General features: G+C 36.9%; 1 protein-coding gene across 4 annotated transcripts in view; it reads right to left on the bottom strand.

The window, feature by feature from the left end:
• The window catches only part of arhgef28a (Rho guanine nucleotide exchange factor (GEF) 28a), a 76,814-nt gene extending 59,134 nt beyond the window's left edge, over positions 1-17,680 (bottom strand). For all 4 annotated transcript variants that reach the window (XM_065266789.2, XM_065266792.2, XM_065266791.2 and 1 more), the window contains exons 1-3: positions 17,472-17,680; positions 13,577-13,623; positions 439-589 (exon numbers count right to left, since the gene is read on the bottom strand). In XM_065266789.2, coding sequence (XP_065122861.1) covers positions 439-589; positions 13,577-13,623; positions 17,472-17,484 — 211 coding nt within the window. In that variant the 5' untranslated portion in view covers positions 17,485-17,680. The remainder of the gene's footprint in view (positions 1-438; positions 590-13,576; positions 13,624-17,471) is intronic.
• Between the last annotated feature and the right edge of the window lie 2,669 nt (positions 17,681-20,349).

Below are 20,349 nucleotides of genomic sequence, written 5' to 3'. Positions count from 1 at the left end.
GTATATTTTATATTACCGGTATGTACGTTCAATGAAGACATTTCAATCACGTAACCATAAACTTTTCAAGATAGTGTACATCTCAATATTGTCTTGTGTTGCTGTCTTGCTTGAGGTCACATGGTAAGTCAAAACACAAAACAGGATGTTATCAAGCACAACCAATTTGATGTTAAAAAAGATGCTAACGGATTTTTAGCGTTGCCAAGTAAAACCGTCAAGTACTGTAGAATCAGCTTATATAAATGTTATGATATTTCAATACTTTTTATATTCACTTTACCCTCTAAACATAGAAAAACATATTCCACGACCACATCCAAAAGTGATATCCTGCAAGCCAGTGATATTTGCAGAGTTTACATGTTATTAAAGGTATTTTAGTTCAACAGTCAAAAGAAGAGGCATATGAATGGAGTAAATTATTTAGTGTCTTACCTGGAACAGTGAATCTAAGTGAATTGTGGTCCTCAGTTCTGTGCGCTGGTGTAACATGGTGAAGGGATGTACCTATAAGGACCACATAATAATCAGTGTCCTCCTGAATACACTGAGATCCCTGCAGTTTACCACAGACTTCCACTTGACCCTGAAAGTGAGAAAAAGAAATGATCTACAATATCGTTTGTGGTTGAGCTATTAATTATAAAGGTTTTTACTGTTCATTGAAGCATTCATAGTGAATTTCATGTTAAAATGTAAACAAATTGATTACACTTTATTACGGTGGTCCCCTTTACACATTCTGCTGCTGACTATAAGCAACACTGTACCTATACCTTTTTGTGTAACCTCTCAGCCATGCAATAGAAGAACCATTTTGGTTCCTCAAAAAAAAAAAAAAACATTCAGGCAGCCAAAGGTACTTAGGTACTTTTTTCATTACCAAGAACCTTTCTTGAAACAGAAATGTTCTTTAGATGTTCTTTATGAAACCATTAAGCTAAAAATGGTTCTTCTTCAGAATCACAAAGCAGCTGAATTTTTTAAAATGTTGGCTTAGTATAATAAGTTGACGTGCCCTTACATATTCAGTAGAATGTTAAATGATATGTTTATATATTAAGCAGACAGTCTCATAATACTGTAATGTACTGTAAAGTTAGTTGACATGCAGGTGCAACATTTCTTTTAGTCAGCAGAATGTCAAACAAGGTCATGAACATAAAGTGACACCAGTTAGTTAAAATGAAAATGAAACTAAAGTAAACAAGGAACTATTAAAATGACAGAATAGGGAAAGGTTGCTATAATTGTTACAACAGTTAACCAGTTAACAATACGAGAATTGGGAAATTTTGCCTTGATTTAGAAACAGACGGTGTAAAAAAATCTACTCCATGATCTTGGTTTACCAATCTTATTTTCCATTTGTACACTAAAAAAGGTCTCCTGCTTTGAGTTATTTTTGCATAGTAATTTGGTTACCACAAGCAACATAGCTAAACTATTATGTAAATGGACAACAACATATGAAGAGACACACACCTTTAAACCAGACAAGTCTTGTAATAGTTAAAAAGGTATTTAACCCTGGTTGTAACAACAGTAGAAAACCGCAGTCCTTTTTGCACATTGTCTATAACTACAGAGCTAAAATCTGGCTTTCCATTCAAAATCCTTAAACCAAGATAGCCAAAACATACTATGGACTTTTGTTTATTTTCCATTAGACACAATGTTCATAATGTTTAACCAAGATGCAAGATATCTAAAAGTGATTATAATTAATGTATTTGTTGAAATTAATGAAAGTTATTATGAAGCATTGCAAACATATATTCCCAACTGTTTAAACTACTTTGTAAACTAAAACAATGTTCATAATGTTTAAACAGAAAATCCAAGATGCAGGATATCTAAAAGTGATTATAATTAATGTATTTGTTGATATTAATGAAAGTTATTATGAAGCATTGCAAACAAATATTCCCATCTGTGTGTCTATTTATAACACTGCAATAGGCTGCACATAGAATATAAGAATTAATGAATTAAAAAACAAAGAAACATAAATTAAACAGCCTCTTTTAACAAAAACATTGGAATTAATGCCAGAGACGCTGTGTATATCAACACATCTATGCGCACAAATACATTGACTAAGAATAACAAATTCAAATGTGCAGCAATTCATCATCAATGCAGGCATTCAGACCCACATAACACACAGCCCATAGAGATCTAGCCATAATTCCAGCCCCTGATTTTATTAAACAGACCCTGGATCAAAGCAACACCCCATAAAAGAGGGGCGTGAATAGTAAATTTAGTCTTGCCAGGGGCATGTGTGTGACAGGACACTTTTCACTTTCTACCTCCCTTCAACATAAAGCCCCCTTTTGATTGTTTGCTTTCCTTCACCAGACGTCTCCCTCACTTCCTGTCATTTACGGGGCCCTGCAGAAACCGTGATGGAGGGAGAGCGGAGGGAAATGAGGTTGCTCTGGTGTAGGAATGGGGGAAAGGAAAGAACTCTTTTCTTTTTCTGAGGCTCAGTGCTTCACCTGGGGATGAATGATAAGCGTTGGGAGTCTTTCTCCATCTTTTTTCCATCTCTCTTTTTTTCTTTCCTTACCACCTACAGCAGGTCTTCTCTTACAATGCTCTTATTTCGTAGCTTTAAACAAACACTAAAGATAACACTAGCATGATGAGGTATAAAGTGAGACACATGTACCAGAGAAATACCAGAGGAAAAACTCCAGTCTGATAATCTGTGCTCAGTAATAGAGTGAGAGAAACACAAGCAAGACATTGATGCATTTCACAAACTTAAGGGCGGTTCACATAATAACGTTAACTTTAATTAACGTTAATTTTATTTTAAAGAGAATTGCGGAGTTCACATCACAATTATAACGATAAAGATATAATGAACAAAATCGTTGGGATCACTTTCTGAGCAATTTTTTACTAACTGACGAACAATAGACAGCCAATCAAATCTATTTGAACTTCAAGTGCACATGCATTTGAAATAACAAGTGGAAAAGCTGAGGTGCATTACATTAAATCACCTAAGGTCTCCAGCGCTGATGGAGTTGCTGTAAAATTTACTATGTAATGTTTTTTTATTCTACTAAATTGACTAAGCCAAAAGGTAAGATGTTAGATTACACAAACTAGATTCACTGTTTAGAGTAACGCAAGCACAACATGATGTTACGGACATCTGCTGGCTATACCCGCTGTGCAAATGCAACAAGAACGGCATATTTATACATTTAATGACATGTGAACAATTACAAGCTCGTTTTATTAAAGGAAAAATGCAATATTAGATAATGCCATTGAAGGTAAATGATTTGGGTGAGTCCTGGACCTCATAAGTGAATTAGCATAAAGTTATCATTATTGTCCGGCAGTGATGGAGTACTCGAGTCCTGGAATTGGACTCGAGTCCGACTCGAGTCACTATTCTTTGGACTCGAGTCCGACTCGAGAATCCATTCTCTGGACTTGTGACTCGACTTGGACTCGCGGATTGATGACTCGTACTTGGACTCGGACTCGGGGATATATACAATCGGACTTGAGCATTCATCACTTTGTTTTTGACTAAATATGTTATAAAAAATTATATAAGGTGTTACACTTTTCCTGTTTCGTGCCCAAGACCGGTCGCGATCTCCCTTCAAAGACACTGCTCTCTTTGCTTGACAACACAGTCACTGACGTCACTCACTTTTACGCTCGTGCAATGCATGATGCATGATTCGCGGGCTAAATGTTCACATTTGTTAAATGCAGAAAGACATGCCCGGCATCGTGAAGTTCGCCTACGCGAATTTTGCTTCCAATGCTGGAAAGAGCAGCGCTAAATGTTGTGTGTGTAATCGCACAATTGAGGAAAAGACTGGGACAACCTCAAACTTTAACAGACACCTGTCACGGATGCACCCAGAAAAGTAAGTAAAATGCTTTCCATTGCCTAACGTTAGCTTTTTTCAAAAAAAAAATATTATTGACTAATGCATATATAACAAACAGAAGAAGCTACGGTTAATGTTTGTCTGGTTCAGATTACAGCATTTTTTTGTCCTCACCATGCAAGATTGAGCAGTACCATGCCTGGTTTTTGGATGTTGTATAACAAAAATCTAACATATTGTAGCTTTAATAAAAAATTGCTTGTTAATACCTGTAAAGCAATGAATTTGGTCAGAGTCTTTCAGCCTCTTTCACATAAACACGTAAATTAGCTATAATAGATTGAAGGGCTCAGATAAAGGGACATCAAATGCAAATCAACAATATATACTATATAACAAAATTCACATAAAGGAATAAATAAAGAACAGCATGAACAAGTTCACATATTGACCAATGTTAAGCCTTGTTCTTCTCATGCTGGTTGTACTTGGAACTGATGAGGAGAAAACCAGTTACATCTTTGATCAATAAGGGACTGTTATTGTCTTCAGCACCTGTTTACAGACTAGATCCAGAAAAACACCTCACTAATGCACCCTACCGATCCCCATGGACTGCATCTGTAGCTGTGTGTGTTCCCTTACCAAATGACATAACCACTGCCACCTGAGAAGGGTGTGTACGAATTTCTCATGTTCTAACAGGATTTGTCTTTAATGTTCAGTTGAGCATTATTTCTATTCAACATAGCGATTATGTCTTTTTGCAATCTCTCAAGACTTGTTATGCTTACAGGACATTTATTAAAAAAACAAAATAAATAGAGCACATTTTATCTTTAGTTAAGGAGTTCAGAAATAGGTGTAACACCAGTGATAGATACAGGTAATTTGTTTTATTTGTTTCTAACCAGCAGAGCTAGTTTAGAACAATGAGTTAAAGCTCCAGAGCTGCAAACATGATCATGTCAACCGCCGCTTATTTCTGGAGGTTGGGTCCATCACATGACTCACATTATAAGTTTGCTGTAATTATTGTAATTATATGTCTTTTATAGGCCTTGTAATAAATTAAAATTGACTAATTAACATAATTTGCATAAATGTTAACAATATTTATTATGATATAATATTCAATTTATTACACATATCATTCACGAGTATTAAAGGTAAACTGACTATCAAAATGACAAGCCACCTGACACAAGAGCACAGGATTCACTATTCCACTGAATGCAGTATGACTATGAGCCCAATGAAGTCTGTGAACATCGTAATCTTCTTAAGAATCTGAAATAGTATAGCTACAAAAGTCTCCTTTATTAGAGATAATCACTTGTTGGATTTTCTTTGATCACAGTGTTCTTGTCTGAACAAACCAGCTCAGGGAATTTAAAAGACGTGTGATATGTTGGAATTTCTTTGTGGTAGTGAAGCTACTCTGCCTAAGTAGTGTTAAAGAATTCTACAACTAATATAAAATTACATAATCTGCAAAGTAAACCCAAAGTAGGCTGGTACAAATGCACCTCTGAGAGCACCACTGCTTGACACGTGTAGACTTCTGCAACAGCACTAAACAAATGCATTGAATTGTTTGTATGTGTGTGTGTGTGTGCGCAGGTGCATGTTTTTACAGTCATTAACTTAAGTAATCATCATGTTAAATAATCAGGATTAAGATTTTTACCATAATTGAGCAGCCCTTACACTGACATTTCCTTGCACCAGAGAGGTTGATGGCGCGCAGAGGGTTAAAACCAGCGAGTCGCGCTTCGTGGCACTTTGGAAATGTTATAGCGCCTGCCGCGCTCGGATTAATGTCATCAGTTTTAAGAAGGTTGCAGTCATGACGGTGTTGCTCTTGTTATTTTTTGTCCATCAAGTGACGTGTCACAATGAGTAAAAAATGAACAAATTAATAAAGGAGTAAACTACTGCCCCGCCCCCCGATACTATGGTGTATCGCCGATCTCACAGGCTGACGATAGGACGATCTCAAAATGGGCATATCGCCCAACACTACTCTGTACTGTACATGGTAATAACATATCGTGAGCCTATCGGCATCACAGTCGAGATCTACACACTCAACATTAAATTAAAGTTGTTAAAATCTAAAAACAAAGTTTTAACTGCTGAGTTAATGTTACATGCTAATTAATGCTATATGCTAGCGTTTAGGTTGAAGTTCTACTATTGATGTTACAGTTACATTCTGCAGGTCCATACTGATAAAAACACAAACTTGCCACTCAGAAATGTCTATTAACAATCTCCAAACAATTAGTTGTTCCTCAAAATCTGTATTTTAGTCTGATACAGGCTGAAACATATAAGGTCTGTTTACTGATGTAAGCTACTGGCATGAGCCCCAGAGCACAGGAGAGCAATCAGAGCAGAGCTCAACATTATTATTCATGACCCTTCCAAATAGGGCAAAAATAGACCATTTCATTCAAAGGACAAATCCTTTGAATGTAGAAATGTTTCTGGATAATTTTTGCACTTAAAGGGACATTCCACTTTTTATTTTCCAGCTCCCCTAAAATTAAACATTTGATTCCTAAAGTTTTGGAATCCATTCAGCTGATCTCCGGGTCTGGCATTAACACTTTTAGCATAGCTTAGCACAATCCATTGAATCTGATTAGACCATTAGCACGGTGCTAAAAATAACCAAAGAGTTTTAATATTTTTCCTATTTAAAACTTGACTCTTCTGTAGTTATATCGTGTACTAAGACCAACAGAAAATTAAAAGTTGCTATTTTCTAGACAGATATGGTAAGGACTATACTAGAAAGCGTAGTGATATTACGCACTGCCCAAAAATACTCCCCTGCCATTGAAAGTAACCAAGGGGACTATTTTCGGCAGTGCGTAACATCACTACTCCTGCTGCAGCGTCCACATAAATGTCTATTCACATAAATGTCTATTCACAGTGTATGAACATAACTACCTTACAATAAAAAAATCCTCCTACTAAACCAAAGACATGTCTCATTAGACATGCTGTTTTGATTCTCTTGTTAATGTGACGTCACACAAACAAAGCCCCGCCCACAGCCACTGACTGACTGGTTTATTTTACCCCAAAGATGTTCTAAATGTTCTAAAATGTACTAAATGTGTTTGTTAGCACTTTGAAGCGCTAATGAGGCTAAATATATAATTGTCTTAGAATGTACTGAAAGGATTCAGATCTTCTGAATGAGAGAAGCTGTAGCTCATTTGAATTTAAAGGTACACACATAAACAGCACATTTTTGTTCCCACCCAAAACAAAAAGTTTTTTGGGCTTAAACTTCACAGACATATTCTTGGCACAATTTAGACCTATATTATAAAAATGGGCATATGTGCTCTTAAACAATTTAATCCAAAGCGTTAACTGAAAATACAGTAACAGGTTTCTAAAGGGGTTAAACCCAGCACAATCTACAAAAACATGCTTCAAGCGTAAACATTTTGACATAGAGAGCATGTCGGTCAGAGAGTTAAACATATAGTTAAGTCTCAAGGGGCAACAACATCTGTTCAAATACAGCAAAACAACAGTAAAGCAGCAGTTTGCATTATATTCCACAATGGCAACTGGAGTGCTCAAGTAGAATCACAATATGCAGACTTAACATTTTTGAGAACATTTTTGCAGATGTTACAGCCATACATTGAGCTGTGTAAATGATCAAATATTGCTTAATTTCATGACAAAACGTAAGAATAGACAGAGAGAAGGTCAACCCTATTTCTCCTTTGTCCTTTAAGATTTCTAGCCTCAACACTGGGTCAAAAACCACTTCATGGATAGTTTTGATATTCTAATTTATCTTGTACAAATTTAGTACTTAATTTATCTAGATTTTAAATTTAATTATACACTCACCGGCCACTTTATTAGGTACACCTTACTAGTACCGGGTTGGACCCCCTTTTGCCTTCAGAACTGCCTTAATCCTTCGTGGCACAGATTCAACAAGGTACTGGAAACATTCCTTAGAGATTTTGGTCCATATTGACATGATAACATCACGCAGTTGCTGCAGATTTGTCGGCTGCACATCCAGGGCACAAAGCTCCCGTTCCACCACATCCCAAAGATGCTCCATTGGGTTGAGATCTGGTGACTATGGAGGCCATTTGAGTACAGTGAACTCATTGTCATGTTCAAGAAACCAGTCTGAGATTATTTGCGCTTTATGACATGGCGCGTTATCCTGCTGGAAGTAGCCATCAGAGGATGGGTACACTGTGGTCATATAGGGATGAACATGGTCGGAAACAATACACAATGCTCAATTGGTACCAATGGGCACAAAGTGTGCCAAGAAAATATCCCTCACACCATAACACAACCACCACCAGCCTGAACCGTTGATACAAGGCAGGATGGATCCATGCCTTTTTATGTTGACACCAAATTCTGTCTCTACCATCTGAATGTCGCAGCAGAAATCAAGACTCATCAGACCAGCCAACGTTTTTCCAATCTTCTATTGTTCAATTTTGGCGAGCCTGTGTGAATTGTAGCCTTAGTTTCCTGTTCTTAGCTGTCAGGAGTGGCACCCGGTGTGGTCTTCTGTTGCTGTAGCCCATCCGCCTCAAGGTTCGACGTGTTGTGCATTCAGAGATGCTCTTCTGTATATCTCGGTTGTAACGAGTGGTTATTTGAGTTACTGTTGCCTTTCTATCAGCTCGAACCAGTCTGGCCATTCTCCTCTGGCCTTTGGCATCAACAAGGCATTTGCGCCCACAGAACTGCCACTCACTGGATATTTTCTCTTTTTCTGACCATTCTCTGTAAACCCTTGAGATGGTTGTTTGTGAAAATCCCACTAGATCACTAGTTTCTGAAATACTCACACCGGCCCGTCTGACACCAACAACCATGCCACGTTCAAATTCACTTAAATCACCTTTCTTCCCCATTCTGGCGATCGGTTTGAACTGCAGCAGATCATCTTGACCATGTCTGCATGCCTAAATGCATGGAATTGCTGCTCAATGCATTTCGAATTTTCATTTTAAGGGGCTGTCCACACGGAGACGCGTATCACTGTTTACGTATAAATTTGTTATCGTATTGGCGTTTCATCCACACGGATCCGGCGTTTTGGGAGACTGAATCCGCTATTTTTTGAAACCGGGTCCTAAAGTGGATAAATCTGAAACCGACACCCTTGCGGTTTCATCTGTACAGCCAATCCGTATATTTTGTGAAGCGAAAATGTCATCGCATCACGTGTCGGAAGCGTCACACGTAACAGCAACAACAATAACGGCGGACTATGTGATTGTGTTCGTGCTACAGAAGCTACTAAAGCCTACTAGCTTTATTACAGCAAAATCTATTGCTTCTATGCAATTGTGGTGACCAACAAGCGATAATGGACAACACCATACGTTGGTTATGCGCATGCTCAAAGTCTTCTTCTCGGTGTATAGTGTATATCTGTGGCAGAATTACAGCGCCCCATACTGGTCCGGGATATATACTACACCGCTTTCAGTCAGTTTCAGTGGTTTCGTGTTTACGGATTATTTTTTTAGAGCAAGGAAAAAAAATGATCGGATAGGGAATGCACCGGCTTCGTGTGGACATAGCCTAAAATAGCACAAAAAGCCGTTGATACAAGCTCTACGTGGTGGATATTCCTGATGTTTTGCCCAATAGTTAAATTTCACATATGTAGGTGAGTGATTAAGCAGAATAAAGTATTATGTGTCTATTTAGGAAATGCCTTTCTTACATTTCCATCTGATCTCTAATGCAGTACACAGGAATAGGAAGAACACAGTGCACAGGAATCTTTTTGTGTTTACCATGTTGCATGAGAGGATCCAAATATTCCCTTAAGAATTCAAAAAAAACATCAGATTTCCAAAGAAAAAAGTTTCGGATAGTAAATGACATAACTCTCGAGGGAGTTGACGTTGTCCAGCAGACAACATAATCATGATCCACGTTGCGTGACTTCACTCAAAAACACCTGACGTACATAAACATCTACACAACCACTTTTAATGTTTTTCAATGTGCATAATAAAAATGAAAGAGCCTAACTAAAACTGGGATAATTAAGAGATAAGAAATGATAGAACTTGAACAATAAAACAGGTTGATGGTATCTGCCTCAATTCTTATAGACTGGCACCATGTTCTCATAACATTTACAGTATGATGACCTTTGTGGGACACTTTCTATGTACATTTTACTAGTGTGTCGCTCAAGGGTGCGACAACTCGAAACTCACCTCTTGTGGGGTTCAAACCTGCAACCTTCTGATTACGAACCAAGCTTTTTGTACACTACACCACCACCATTGCTGAAGTATTCAAGACTTTATTTAAAACGTGTAAGCCTTATGTGGTCAACCAAAGTTGCCTCTGTTTTATCATATTCTCAGCACTCTGTAGTTCCAGAGTTTATTGAGTGTTTTATCAGGCAAAAGACCGACAGACACACATGGGGGATGCTGTTTGTTCCAGTCAAACATCGGCATGGGTTTCCTCACTCACTTCACAGATGAAACCGGACACAGAGCCAGACTTTCCTATCTCTCTAATGAGATTTGGGAAACAAAACATGTCAAACATGTCCCCCATATCTCTACAGCGTAAAACATAAGTACTTACAATCATTAACTACCATTTAAGATAACTGACATGTTTATATAACCTCTGCATTCTATACAGTTATGAATAAAGTCTTGTTTTAGCATGTAAGTGTTGTGGTAGGCTGGTATGCTACTGTTAACACAAAACTTGTATAGCAGTCTATTATAAATGTTAATGAAACCTAAGGCTGTCGCGCTAAAGGTAATTCCCATGCAGGGGAAAGGCTCAACAACGCAGTATTATGCCCTCATGTATCCCTATTTTGGTGCTGCATAAATAAGATTTACTGATCAGCTATTATTATTGCAAAGTCAACAATCACTTTTCAACAAAATAGAAAAGTAAACACTAAATGTTTAAAACAGAATGAACAGCAAGATACTTTCCCAAAATCAGATAGAAGCCGGTATTTATTTGGTGTATTGCCATTTTAAAGCCCAAAATCATGGTGATATGTAATGATTATCTAGCAAAAGCACATGAAATGATTTGCACTTAAAGGAATAGTCTACTCATTTTCAATATTAAACTATGTTATAACCTTAACTAAGAAGAGTTGATACATACCTCTATCATCTTAGTGCGTGCACGTAAGCGCTGGGGCGCGCTGTGACACTTCGATAGCATTTAGCTTAGCCCCATTCATTTAATGGTACCAAACAGAGATAAAGTTAGAAGTGACCAAACACATCAACGTTTTTTCTATTTAAGACGAGTAGTTATACGAGCAAGTATGGTGGTACAAAATAAGAGAGGGAGAGTGTTACTGCACCGAGTCGAAGTTTCACACGCACTCAAAATTAGTTTCACGTGCGCATGCGAAACTAAACGTTAAAAAAATTCTGCACATGAAGGTTTCGCATGAGCACGCGAAAATGTCAGTATAACTGACAATTATTAGCTACAATTTTATTTTGGTGGACTTGATAGTGACCCTAGCAACTTGTCAACCCACCTGTGGTCAGTGGACGTTGGCATGGAAGATTCATTTACTTCTCCTTTCTGTGTTTTTTGGCAGTCTATAAAACGATAGCTCCGAATTCTTGTTAAATCTGTTAGTACAGATTTTCGCACAACAGCTTTTTCCTATTTAGATGCGTTTTACCCATGTTTTCGCTGATTTCACACTGTACACAAATTCCGAAGGTCACGTCACGTGCATACCCTCTATTGCGGTTATCCAAACAGCCCTAATGACTATAATTAAATCTTTTCTGTTATCTATCCAAAGTATTTACACATCACAAGAAAAGTTTTATTGAATACCAAATAAAGTACAAATAGAAACAAACCAGCCAGGTGACTTTAAACCTGCTCATCTTGATTGTGATTCATTGGGCATTCTTTACATTTTTAATATACACACAAGGTTAGATTTGCGTCTGGCCGAGAATATACACCGTCACGACACACCCTGACGTACAGGGTTATACAAATCCATGCTCAGATTTGCTGATGGAGCACAAAATAGCAGACCACACCCACACTAGCCGGCTGAACACTTATTTCTAGTAAGCACCAGTTCACTTCCAAAGAATAAACATTGTATCTCAACTTCTAACAGTCATCCTGAAATATGGTACCATACAAAATACTGTAAATACTATTACTATTGTCTTTTTTTACTTAACATTACCTCTAGTTAAAGGTGCATTGTGTAAATTTTAGAAGGATCTCTTAACAAAAATCCAATATAATATACATAACTATATTATCAGTGCTCTATAAAGAGCTTACAAAATTAACTCTATTGTTTTATTATCTTAGAGCCATTTTTATCTATATACACCGCGAATCCCCTTAAATGGAAGTTGCCATTTCTCACCAAAAACCTACACACTGGTCCTTTAACATTAAAAATTGATAAAAAAAGGTATACTTTAAAAGTAAAAATATTCTCAACAACACTAGCTAGCACTTATCTATCGGTAGTCCAGGAACACCTGAAAGCATTTAGCACACACACACTCATATGCACACACAATAATTGCTTTTAGTTCTGAGTGAATGAAATGTTTGTCTACAGCGCCGTACTGGGAGTTGAGAGTTGACACTATGCAAGCCTGCCATAAACTCTCAACATATCCCCTTACAATAACACATTATCCCCATCACAGTCACACACACCTTAAAACCCTAACACACCTAACGCATAGTGCACCTCATTCATAATGAGGTCACAGAGAAGTATTGTGCGTCTGTCTCGTACACCCCACACTGTGATTATACAGCTGAGCTGGCAAATTAAAGTGAGGTTTAAAATAATCTACTCCTGTAGGGGTGGTATAGACTGTTGTTTGCTGGTTTGAATCTTGCAAGCAATGATCCATCACCACTGCGTCCTTGAGCAAACCCCCAGGCTGCTCCAGAGACCAGTGGTTGTGTTATGAAGATACCAAAGTCAATTTTTATGTGTCCACTAAAACGGCAAATGAATAAAGAACTATTTAGGAAAGAATGTTTAATTGTTCCGAAAAGTTTTCATGTGACTCAGCTGTGCCAGTGTAGTTGATGTTGGGTACCTGGAAATTCAGACAAACCTAGCTGTAAATAATTAAAAGACCGTTACAGTGTAATGTTGTCTAAGGAATGATCTACCATATTATAGAGCAGAGCTCTTAGTATAGTCCTGTATAACCTGCCATTTTAATACAAATCCATACAAACTACGAGACAAAAAAGCTAGCACTGCTGCTTTGGGCCTTATAGGTGTATTAGCTGCACATGAGATAGACTTTGCTGAACTTTCCTTTTCTCTCCAATATTTTAAACAGTATGCAAACTTAAACAAATGCAGTTTGGGAGACACTGACAATACAATATTATTTAATTAAGGTAAGAGCGGTTTCCAGAGGACTTTCGGTCATGCCAGCTATACACACATGCACAGGTGAAGTCATTTATAAATGAGTTTTGTCATCTGGCAAACAGGCCGAATGAAAAGAGAAATCCCAAAGGAACAAGGAAACAAAGGAATGAAAGGGTCGAATTTCATGAGAGAGAGAGAGAAAGAGAGAGAGGGAGGTAGGGAAAGAGAGGCAGACGAAAGGAACAAAATGAAAATTTGTGACACTCACATAAAGTGGCACCTTTCCCCTGCTGAGCTCCATTATAGCAGCAGCACCTGACAAATGAGAGAGAACATGTTTTAATACCGGGAAAAGACCCACACCCACAAATAAACCAAACACATCTGTAGAGTAAAGCACATGTGAGCAAAACAGGTTTTTACATCTGAGCGATATGTTGAGCTGCACAATGTATGGCGAGACTGCATAAAAAAAGAACAGAACATGCAAACGTGATTTTCCTTACTTTTCATTTACTGTCCATTTATAAGCACTGAAACAAATATAAAAACTGTTTCGCACATAAACATCACTGTCTGTTTGTCCACCCTTTAATTTTTGCTGACTCACAGAGTCACCTGACTTTCCTTTTAATTGGACCAAATCCTCAGAGAGGGGGGAAACAAAAACCTTGCCTTTTAATTGGAACATGTTCACATAGCTGTGTGGACAACAGAGGGCTTAATCTTTTGATCCTCCACATGTCAGAACATAGCGTCCATCAAAAAGCAACCCTCTGTCTGTCTAACTCACACTGGGCATGAGCACCCCGCAATGTTTCCTCTTCCAGGTGAGAAAGCTTTGAATTAGGGATGCATAATGATTAATCGCGATTAATCTATAGCAGAATAAAAGTTTTTGTTTACATAATATATGTGTGTATAATAACTTTGTATAGATAAATACACTTGCATGTATATATTTAAGAAATGTTTACATGTGAATATACATTTGTATATTTATGTATAATTTATATTATACCTGTATATAAATACTTAATTTATAAATATATATTTTTTTCTTAAAATTATACATGCATGTGTGCATATTTATATACACATAATTATTATACACTGTTTAGTTCATACACATATATGATGTAAACAAAAAACTTTTATTCTGCTATAGATTAATCCCGATTAATCGTTATGCATCCCTACTTTGAATGTACAATGTAAAATTGTGTTATTATTTTGTGAATAGGTTGTGTACATAAAACATTTTTAAATACGTAAAACTTTTTATATACTGTTCCTTTAACTCAAATGGCAGAGCACTCATGACTGCAAAGGTCACGAGTTCAATTCCCAAGAAACAAAATAAGATTGACACTTTAAATGCACTTGTAAGTTGCATATGCTATGCCTGTAATGTCTGTTTCTCGGTGTTAACTACTTTAACTGTTTGAAATTGATATGTAAAGCAATATCACATCCACAGCTGTACTACTAATACTGAATATCGGCATTATGTGATGGCACAGACGGTCTTACAGCATTTCGGTGATATTCAATACAACATAACTGCTGTATCTGGATTCATTGAGACGCTAAGATGGCTTTTCACTGTTAAGACTGGTCAAGGTCACCAATGCTGCAAGATCAACACTATTTTATGAGTAATGTTTGTTCTTCATCAGGTTTGTATATACGTAAATCATTAAGGAAATCTGTTTAAGAAATTAATTACATCGATGTGAACTGGTCAAATACAGCAGGCATCTATGTTTTTAACAGTAGAAGTCATGTTTGTTGTTTTCTATGCTAGTGCAGTGGTTGACTTTTTAAGGGACAATGACGTCAGATGTAACTGAATACAGCCTATTGATCCTACAACACGTACATGCACCTACACAAGCACACCAAACACAGCTGACATAGACATCATAAAAACTTACAATTTTATAGAAACCTACGTCCCATAGCCCTAAAGGACATTGTATATTTATGTACATTTGAGCAAGAAAGAGTAGTAAATTAAGGTCGTTTGAGGTCAAGAGGAAAAACAGAGATTTTTGTTGATGGTTAAGACTGAAGCTGAACAACATTTAGATAGAGACTAGCAAGTGTTAAACAATCGTCAGACCTAAAACTAAGAATTAATTTAGACTAGGTGTTACCTTAGCATATACATCCCCATTTTACCCCACGTTATTATTACAGATTAAGGTGCTTTTAAGTCCAGTATATGAACATATACATATACATACATATATAAACAATTAAGCATGATCCAATTAAGGTTCGTATCAGTTTAGATTGCTAGGTTCTTAAATAGAGTTCTGATATTCTGTATAACAGCGCTGTAACTTTTGACAATTAACTGTTTGTTTACTACATTGATCCTGCTTTGATCTTTTTGAACATTTTTGTTTGGGAAAAAACATTACATTAATATCATTTCAATATATTCCAGTTTGTACTTTTTTTCTCTGTTACTCAAATGCATGTGTTTCTTCTTTTTATTGGGATGAGCAACAATACTGGATTATCATGCCCTCTCTCTCCCACACACACACACACACACCTGTAGATTCGGTTTCACCTGGAAGGCATTAAAGGAGTTTGGAGTTTTACCAAGGCTTTTATGGTGTAATTGCCACACCCTGCTGTTTAAAAAACAAATAGGCATGGCTTAAATGTGGACGCAGTACCAGTGAAGCAGATAACTTATAAAGCATGTACACAACAGCAAAAAAGGCAGGGTTTACACTGTGACTTAAGTCTGGTTCAATTTCTCTGTGTGAAATTAACCTGACTTTGACCAGACACGGTTGAATTCCACCTGTAGTCTTCTGACATATGGCATGTCCTCTTTATTTCCCTACGTATAGTAAAACCCAATGCAATATGTTCTTTCAGAATAGTGAAAACCAAAACAGAAGAGAGAAAGGTGGTAATAGGTCTACTACATTATCCCATGAGTCTCAGTCATGGCATATCAAGTTATACTCTCAATTTCAAAAATCGAAAAAAGCTAATTAGCATGTATTAAAAAAAATGTTTACCGCCATTTAAATGATATTCTTGTAATGCAACACTTTCTGTTAAAAACTCTAAAAAGTGATTAGACTCATATTAGTCCTGTGGGATACTCACTAGGCCCTGTTGGCCTGTAAAACATTCTTTTGTTTCCTCTGTTTGCTCAGTATTCAATAGAGCAAAGAAGAGAGACAAAGACTGAAGAGTAGAGTACTTCAAAGTCTCTTTCATGCCAGACCTTTCTATTTCTCTTCCTCTGGCCTGAGAGTGAGGCCAGGGACGCTCCCTGGCCACAGCGTTCTTGCAAGATACAAGAGATCGAGGGAAAGAGGAAGTAAAGTTTCTCCTGATTAACAGGACACAATGCACTCTGATTCCCCCTTCATGTACAAGACATACTCCAGAATACCGCTGATGCAGACACTGTATCCGTTTTTCTGTAAATATGGACATGGCTATCTTTCTAAAGTGTATAATCGGTCAAGCTACAGTAAATACAGGAAATAACTAAAAAAGCAATAAGCTAAAATGCCATTTCGATAAAGGATCTGCTAGACATATGGTCAGAAACACCATAATTAACTGATTTTAATTATTTTATCATTCAAACTGGACAACATCATTACTAAGCATTTAAATAGTTTACTTGTAGATGCATGTTTTATTGTCATTGCTATTATCATTTTAGTACTGCATGGTAAGTATTGTTATTGTTAATAAAGTTAATTTTAGCTCCTGTACTGTACTGCAGTACAGTAGGCTACTGAAGTAGCTACTGTAAATGTCGCCATCCTCCCAAAAGCTATAAGAGTAAAGATTTTAATCAATTGGATTTAATCATGACCATGCAGTCCAAAGCTCTTCATACAGAATAAACAATCACTATGAGGGTGAATAACTAAAGTGGGTAACTTAGCCTACTGTGTGCGCGAGACAGCGAGCGCGCGCTCCAGTTCCCATAGCTGCGACTGTCACCCACTGCCAAACAATAACAGCTTTCACTCTCTTTTGTGTAGGTGCCTTTCTTTCTCTACACAATTTTACAGCAATTCCACACACACAAAACAATATTGGAGTTTGACAACTGCAAATGTAGTTTAAAGAAAATACTTAGCTGTTTAGTTGTGTATGAGCGTACTCACCTGTTGAAGACATGCAAAACTCCTTTCTCACTCCATACGAGTGGATTCGCTTCAACTTCACAAGTTTTTGAACTACTTGCAGAAAGTATCCCGTCACTCTCTGGCTGCTTCACGCCCGGTACATCCGTGTGTGGACAGATGCGGATGTTTTGACTGGACGCAGGTTTGTGGATGCGCCACCGGTGAATACTTCAGCTGCTCGCACTCGTCAGCAGCACCGTGTGTAATTATGGTTCCGCCCTCCAATGAACGCATTAACCAATGGCAGTAAGGTGTTCATGAATATTCAGGAGGCTTCTTGACTAGACGCTGTGGGATGGTTACCAAGCAACGTCACATGACCTAATTAATATTCAAGAGTTAAGACTTCGCCATAATTAATTCCATGAAAAGAATACGGGACAAACAAAAACAAATACAGATCAAAAACTTGTTTATGGTCGATTAAGGCCGGTTTATCTGAAGGTCTTTAAGTCTTATTGCACTTGCATTCGTCATGATTAGGCACTTTACAACATAATTGTTCCTCTACCCTTAATTATAACTATTATACAAAATCTTTAAATGCATTTAAAAACTAATTTATGCATCAAACATTTTTAATTATCAGGTTAAAGCAGGTTAAACTAGTCTGCAAAAAGAGTATATTCAAAGTTACTCATTTAAAGACGATATATGTTTGTGGGTGTTTCAAATAAAGGTAAAGAAAAGAAATATGACTGTTTCTGTTTCCCACATAAAAAAATTATGTATTATACTTTAGTATTTACTATAGTAAACTTTGGTAAAATCCTTAGATAATGCAATGTTATTGAACCTTACAGTAGTAAATATTAATGCATACTGCAATATTTACTACAGTATAAATTACGAAAGTGTTAGCAATTTATATAATAGACTACAGTAATGCTACAGTTTACCATAGTAAATACTAAGGTATCCTACAGTATTTTCATGTATTTTTCTAAATCATAACTCTCATTCTGCTACGTTAGTATAGATAGAAAATCAAGAAGTGTCACATCAACCCAGAACCAGTTTACCCTAAGTGCCCTTGGAAATTGAACAGGAAATGTAAAGGAAGTCAATCAGAGGGCCCACCCTTCCTGTCTGTTCTCCAGCAGGCTGGACAGAATCCAAGGACCAGAAACAGAAAAGCCCACCAGAGGTTAGGAGTCTGTGACTGAACCACTGTGCACCAGATGAGTGCCATCAAGTGGTTGTTGTGAGCAAGCTGAGGAGCATCTGACTGAAATACATAACAGGAAACATTAAAACATGATCATTCTTGTTACTCTAAAAAAAATACATATCAAATAATAAATAAATAAATATCTTAAATAAAGTATACAACAGATAAATGCATACACAAAACATTACAACTGTGGTGCACTATAGAGTTTTAAAAACAGCCTTTATAATGTAGGTCATTTTTAAACCTAATATTTGAGATTTCATTTGCAAGGCAAACTCAAAAAGCTTGTTTGTTGAGGTTTCGAAATAAATAAATAAAAATAATCCTTGCTGATGTTTTTCTTTTTAAAGCGTATATTTGTTTATCTCCCTCGAGTGATCTGTTTTTGTTGGTTACTTCAGTAAAGCCCTTAAGTTTTTAAGCTTAAAAAATAAACATTCATATATACATAAATAAACAAATAACTTGGATTTTATAACGAGTATGATCTAATTCTCACTCAATTCTGTTAAAGACAAACAAAAGACAGAATAAAATCGAAATGAGTTGAATGTCGTGCAAAAAGGCTGTTTATTTAGACTGCTCGGAAATGTTTGTTTTGTTTTACAATCAAAGATGTTCAACCGTCTGCATTAGTCTCTAGAAATGTGAGTAATGTGAATTTATACTGTCACCTTCTGGACATCTATGCACACTGCACCCATGGCACGAAGGTGACATACTGTAGTCTATATGAAAAGTTGGGAATAAATACAGTAAATGGAATGCAAATCATTGCAAAATATTCATTGCATATTTTTGTCTCAAAATATGTATGATGATTTCAGAAAATCTCAATAGCTACATATTAATGCAATATAAAATAAATGGCATATTAGACATTTTGTAAATGACCATATGTGTGTTTGCAATGTATAGAAACAGGTATTTAGAACAATGCTAAAATAAAAAAAATCAAGATGGACATTTAAAAAAATGGCTGGGTTATTTTTTACCCATAATGGGTAAATATTGGACAGAACACATCGCTGGGTTAAAATTGACCCAATGCTGGGTTATTATACCCCATGGTTGCATAACAACAACCAAACATTGGGTCATTTTTAACCTAGCGTGTGTTCTGTCTGATATTTACCCATTATGGGTCAAAAATAACCCAGCCATTTTTAGAGTGCATGTAGCCCTTCTCGAACCCACACACATTGTATACGGCGATCAGCAATAACATTATGACCACCTGCCTAATATATGTAGGACCCCCTTAGCTGAAAAAGTGAATGCTGGTTCTGATAGAAAGGTCTAGTGAAGTCCATGCCTGGACGGGTAAGGGCTGAGATTTTGAGATTTAAAAGCCAATATCTGATGGTGATAAGATTCTGAGCGCACATGAACATTGCCAGTCACCGTTAATGTAACCGGACAGACTCTGCATGAACTGGAATAGAGGAAACCTCCCATTGAGCTTGTCAGCATCCTACCTGTGGACTGAAGCTGAGCTGTGACCCAAAAAGTGCCTTTAACTCTCTCATCTCTTTCATTAACAAATGCACAAACATCATCATCACACACACACCAAAAAAAACCCAAAAAAACATTACCGCCCCCCATCGCAGCATTCTTCTGTCTGTCTTTCTCACCTTGTGAGAAAGGTGAGTTCACATCACGGTAGACATGCATGCAGCG

The sequence above is a fragment of the Paramisgurnus dabryanus genome, chromosome 5, assembly GCF_030506205.2.
Source record: "Paramisgurnus dabryanus chromosome 5, PD_genome_1.1, whole genome shotgun sequence".
In the NCBI taxonomy this organism is placed as follows: Eukaryota; Metazoa; Chordata; class Actinopteri; order Cypriniformes; family Cobitidae; genus Paramisgurnus; species Paramisgurnus dabryanus.
The sequence above is the reverse complement of the archived record's forward strand: the minus strand, read 5'-3'. Positions and strand labels throughout refer to the sequence as shown.